This window comes from Ischnura elegans, chromosome 1 (assembly GCF_921293095.1).
Source record: "Ischnura elegans chromosome 1, ioIscEleg1.1, whole genome shotgun sequence".
Lineage (NCBI taxonomy): Eukaryota > Metazoa > Arthropoda > Insecta > Odonata > Coenagrionidae > Ischnura > Ischnura elegans.
In genome coordinates this window covers 166638614-166644598 of record NC_060246.1, presented here as the reverse complement: position 1 = coordinate 166644598, position 5985 = coordinate 166638614, and the positions used below count along the sequence as shown (strand labels likewise).

Genomic DNA, 5985 nt, shown 5'->3' with positions numbered 1-5985 from the left:
GGTCAATGATAAGTTTGACAAGATGCGTAACATCATCCAAGCATTAGACAAGAAACTGTCAAAAATGTGTGCCCATGAGGTTGACAAACACCTTCGCAGGCTTTGTTCCAAGGTTATGGGCTCGGAGATTTCCCAGAAAGAAATAATGGAAAAACTTAGAGTGGGTTCCCGGAGGTATTAGCAGAAAAACCCTCCAAAGAGGCTGTGAACCTTCCATTTACTCTGCCATTTGGAAATTACACTGATTTTTGCGAGGGAATGGCAGTGATGAGGCAGCCCGAAATAATGGAGAATCTGGTGAGTTTATATCAAATATTTATGTATTCTGTCTGCTTTCTTCATTGAATATTTGTATTCTGTCATAGCATCATAGCATCAAGATATGAACAGTGTTGGTGGGAAGGATGAGACTGCCATAGTGAATGCTAATGATGTCATATTAATGTGTTTAGCCGCTAGCTTCCGCCATAGCTTAACATAGGTGACAATGACAGATATTTTAAAAATGATAAATACAATATTTGGCGATAAGTAATTAATGCAAGTAAGTGTAGCGTTCTGAAGGAATTGCAGGAGAAAGAATCCTTCAATATGTCATACCATGTTTATTGTCCTACTAGCTCATTTTATACTGGGAAGACAGAACAATCAAAAGGTTTTATGACATGCCAGAGTCGCCAAAAAGAATAAATACCACAGTCGAAGCCAGATCAGCTGAAGGAGTTGTTGCAAGATTCAAACATGGCAGAAATGATATTAAATTATAGATTTTCACGTTCAAAAGAAAATAGCAACAACCTAGAAGATATCTTTGATGGCTCAGGTTATAAAAGCCTCTCCTTGCATGGCAATTTGTTGTCTTATCCTGAAAACTTTTTCAATAGTTTTATCACTGATAGTGTAGCTCTGGGGAAGCAATCAAGAAAAAAGACCTTATCGCCTATTTATATTTCAATAAATGAGCTGCCTCCCAAAGAGAGAATTAAAAATATAATTCTTTGTGGTCTTTATGTTGGTCCTGAGGATGCAGAACTGTATGTGTTCTTGAAGCCTGTTGTAGAGGAGGCATATAAACTATCAAAGGAAGGATTCTCACGGATGCATAACGGGAAGGAATTGATTAGCAAGGTTATTCCTCTAATAGCAATTGTCGATTCTGTTGCCCGTTGTAAGCTTTTAAATTTGCAGCCTTCTCAGCACCTTATGGCTGCACATTTTGCTACCAAAAGCAAACTCGAACCATGAAAAGGCTTAAATTCACCATTCCAGCGACTCCTGTGCAAGAGCGTACTGTTGAGTTGCATGCTCTAGACTTAGTGAAGATTTATGAGCAACGTTTTGCCTCTAAGGAAGGAGAAAGGGTAGTTAGGGGTGTGAAAGGTCTATATTGTGTGAAAGGTCTATATTGTGTGCAAGGCCTTAATTATTTCAATATTTTTAAAGGATTCCTCGTTGATTACATGAACAACATTCCATTTGGTGTTGCTAAAACATATTTCACCTTAATTAGCCACAGGACTAGAATGAAATTCTGGTACACTTCGAATGAAGTGCAGTTTGCAATGGAAGATGTTTTAAATATAATTGACGAGAAATTGAAAAGAATAACGACTTTCGGCTTCTTTGTTCACCTATAGGCATACGTTTAAAAACAATAATTCTTCTAAATACGTCATTAATGAGAGGAATGGAGGCAGAGTTGCCCTAATTTCACCTTCTTTCGAGTGATAGGCACTAAACATCGTCGTTGTGTAGAAGGCACTAATATTGTGAAGTTCCGAAAGAAAAAGAGGCGACGACAGCCATCAGTTCCGCCGTTACTGGCCCAAACGAAGCGAACCGTGGTATTGTAATATCCGTGACGAGGAGGTCATTTTTGCTCAATCTGACTGTCATTTTGATTACATTCATTGCGAAATGGTCGAAAATTGTGGATTCAAGTATTGGGTAGCGCATGTGAAGTACGCTCCTCCATTTGGAACGGAAGACATCGCTGTATCCAAGCTTCAATACGAGTACACAGGCAAGAAAGGCAAAACTAAGCGAAAACCTTTTTCTCCTCGTTCCTTCCGAGATTATGATATGAATACTTGGTATGTGGCTACAACATGCCAAAATCTTCCTCTGGACAAGAGGATCATTACTACTGCCTGATCGGTAAAATTGCAGGTGAGTACCCTACCGGTTTTTGTTCACAATGAATTAAGGTTATGTATCACCCGTGACCCTGAATGTTTGCGAAGCGCAAAATTGCTAACTTTTTCATGCTTAAGATAAATTCAATAATTTGGTAGTGGAGGGGTTTCGGTACGGACTAAGTGTATGGTAAAATACTATTCCTCGCCTTTCCTTAAAGTGCTTCATTTCAGTTAAGTGATTTTGAATATTGTTTCCATTCATGAAATACTACCAAGCAGCCAATAAGAGACATGTCAACTGACTTGAATAAATTTTACTTAATTTTATCAGGTTGGGAAGAATGAAGATTAGTATCTACCTCGATGATATGGTGTGGATGAATCTTGCTGCATGAATTATTTCTTATTAGATTATACGTTTTATGATGTCTCAATTTTTCCAGCGTCAAAGGAAGACATGCACAGCACTTGTAGTGGAAGAATACGCTTTGGTAACCCTGATGTACCAAGTGATGAGCCAGATACAGAAGCTGATACAACTGAACAAGAAACGAGCATGGTGATGAGAAAAAATTGTGAAAAAGACCGGGTGAGTAACAATGCAATCACTGCCTTATCTACTGGAAAGTTATTCTGTTTAATATCACTGCTAATAATACTTCATCTGCTTTTTCTTCAGATTCGTAAGAAGAATTTAAAAAGAAATAACGCCGTTTTAAGTGTAGACAAATACATGGAAAACGCCATGCTTACAATCCCTCAGAATCAGAATTCTGAGTTGCAAGCAGCCTTGGAAAAAGTTAAAAAAATTTGAGTCAGCTCAGATAATAATGCCTACACAAGCTTAGAGATTTGCCTCCAAGAAGGCTTTAAGGCATTGGACGGCAATATGGCTGCCATTCAGAAAAATTAGTATCTCTTGAGGAAGAAAACAAGACCCTAAGAGAGAAGGTTGAGGAGTAAATGAGTAGTCACTCAATAATTTATTATGAATTAATCTTATGTACAATATCTTAATACTTTCAGGTTTTTAATGTTTTGGTGTGGGGGAGTTTAGTTTTTATTTGTTTTGTTTCATTGATTTCATGGCAGGGGTGTCATTTGTCACACACGGTAAGGATATGTCGGATACTTAAGGGGCACCTACACTCGTCACACTGAGGAGCTTGCTTCTCTTCGGTAAAGAGAAAGTTTTCATCGTCTAATAGGCCACGTGTTGAAGGTCCCCTTGGAGGACAGCACGCGAAGCGGCGACCCGGATTGGCTCCGCCTTTGACACTTAACTACTCCGAACCCTCTCCCGGCAGAGTGAAGTATTCCTGACCCTTTCCCACGATCCAGCCAGCCCATCTTCCCACAAGAAACCTCAAGTTAAAGTGGGTCCCCCGATTTTAAAGTGGTCTGAGAAACATAAAGAGTTTCAATCTTGCTAAGAACCATTAATTTTTGTATCATAATTCTCCCTTTCTCTTTACCCCTTTTGTATCGACTCTCTATATTTAAGTAGAATTAGGAGCTTGTATCGGTCGTATGGGACTTCATTGTTCATAACTGATGACTTTGATTTGACGTGACAAAAGAAAGTCGTCAAGTGTCATTTTCATGTATTTAGATTCACTTCAAGACTTTATTTTCTATCTCTGAAGCATTTAATCCCGTATTCATTTCATCCCTCAATTTTAAATGTAAGGTTTTCCATTTTATTTGGAGTGATCAATCGTGGAAATGTTGTGCCATTTACGTCTCACCCAATCAAGTCTCATCCCACCCCTCGTTAGATTTTAGGAATTTCAGTGTTCATATTGTTTTTTTAACAAATAAATGTTGCGTGAAATTTAGATGCTTTAAACGAGGTTTTTTCGTCGCTGTGCTTCGCGTTTAGAATCGCTTTCTATTACCCAAGTCCCCATCCTCATCACACGCACCAGAACCCACGTGTTTTCCTTGACATCGATATAAATCCTTGTTTCACGTGGTATTCGATGCCATGCACCGCGCCTGGGTAGGTACCGTCACAATACGAAAAATATTCTTGTAACAATGAAATACCCGATTCCTTTATTATTGTGGTTTCTCTCTGTTTAATAGTACAATCATTTCACAAAACGGCTAGGCAATTCAATTAAAAGTAGCATCAAACTAACTTATGAAATAATTTTTCAGGAGCCCTGAGCCTTGGTGGAAACCAGATTCGGCGAAATTGTCCATGCTCTGAAGCAAGCACTGGTGAAGGCCCAAGTTCTCAAGAAGCCATCCGAAGTTCACCAATGAATGCAATGCCATAAAAGGCGAAACCATCTTCAAGCCTTCGAAAAACAAATATTTTGTCTAATTATTTAGACTGAAGAGACAATTAACTAGTCAAATTCAGAATCGCAAAGACTTGTACCATTAGAACAATTATTAACTGTACGTACTCAGAGGCAATTCTACATAGAAATGCTGGAAAAGAGAGGTATTTCTCAGACAGACAACACTTCTTCGTGTAATAATGAGGTAAGTTTCTGTCAATTTGATGTGCGCCACCAACATGGCCAAAGCCCGCGCCAAGCGATTCAAATCTCCCGGCACGAGGGAAGACCACGTGGACCCTCCCCCTAACCTCCCCCGCGTCACCGTCCACCCCCCACGCCAAGGAGAAGGGGCGGACGGATTGACGTCATCGGGCCACGTGGACAGAAAAACCGAATCTCCCCTCACTTCTCCTCGCTTTCCCTTTCCACCCACGCGGACGCCGCAGCAACTTTCTCTTTTCCCCTACCCGGGCCCCAAGACGAGCACTCATTGGCTGGCGTCAGGGCCCAGCACCGAATATAAGGAGGGCCCCGGGACCCGAAAAGACAGAGATCAAGGAGTAGAGAAGAAGAGGAAGCAGCCTACCAGCCTAGGAAGGAAGGAAGGAAGGACGACCTCCACTAGGACAAGGACAAGACCGATGAGTAATCCAGGGCATAGCCAGAGTGAGGCGTCTAAGGACCCTTACGATGGCGTGTCGTGGATGAAAACTCGGGGCAGGAAGAAGAAGGCCGTCGTCACCGGAGTGGTGAATAAGCCGCCCGCCAAGCCCGTCAACCCCGTTCCTGCTCCGCCGCCGCAGCCAAGCCCAGCCCCGGACCCGCCATCAGCAGAATCGGACGCCTCGTACCAATCGGACACGGCGTCCGACACCGAACTCTCACCCTTTCCCTCCCCCTCTCAAACCCCAATCCCACTACACCCGACTCCTTAGACCTCTACCGCCTCCAAACCACCTGCCAATGACACTTCGGTGTTCATTAGCAACCTTCCCGTTTCCATAACCCAGAAATCCTTCTTCTCCGCCTTGACCTCTACCTTCCCTTCTCTCCGCACGGCAGAGGTCTCCGAAATTCTCGCATGAGAGGCGCGCCATGCTCCGCATCCCAGCGGCGTATGGCAGCCTCTTCGAGAGTGCGGAGGAGATTAAGAAGCTGAGCCACCGGCTGGGCGAGCCGTGCGCTGCACTCGTGCGGCGCTCGACCGCTCGGCCGGCAACAACTAACCGCCCCTCTCTTTCCTCCTTTTCAGTTGTGGTGCGCGGCGTGGACAGGACGACCACGGAGGCAGACATCAAGGAGGCACTGGGCTGTGCCGGTCTCCGCTGTATCCGAGTGATGAGGATCACTGCCCGAAGGACCGGCCAACCAACCACCTTGATGAGGGTCATCACGAGAGACGCAGACACGGCGCAGCGGCTCCTGCACGACGGACTAATTGCCTTTGGCAAGCGGTTCCGAGTAGAGCCCCCCCATCCGCCACGCTGCCAACCCGCCCAATGCCGCAGGTGCCAGGGTTTCGACCACCCGACACACAGGTGCACGAAGGATCT

At 43.6% G+C, this 5985-nt stretch overlaps 1 protein-coding gene across 1 annotated transcript; it reads left to right on the top strand.

Moving 5' to 3' along the window:
* Positions 1-4668: 4668 nt before the first annotated feature.
* LOC124172277 (flocculation protein FLO11-like) lies at positions 4669-5367 on the top strand. Its single transcript, XM_046551734.1, has one exon. The coding sequence runs from the start codon at positions 4669-4671 to the stop codon at positions 5365-5367; it is 699 nt and encodes a 232-aa protein (XP_046407690.1).
* Positions 5368-5985: the final 618 nt, after the last annotated feature.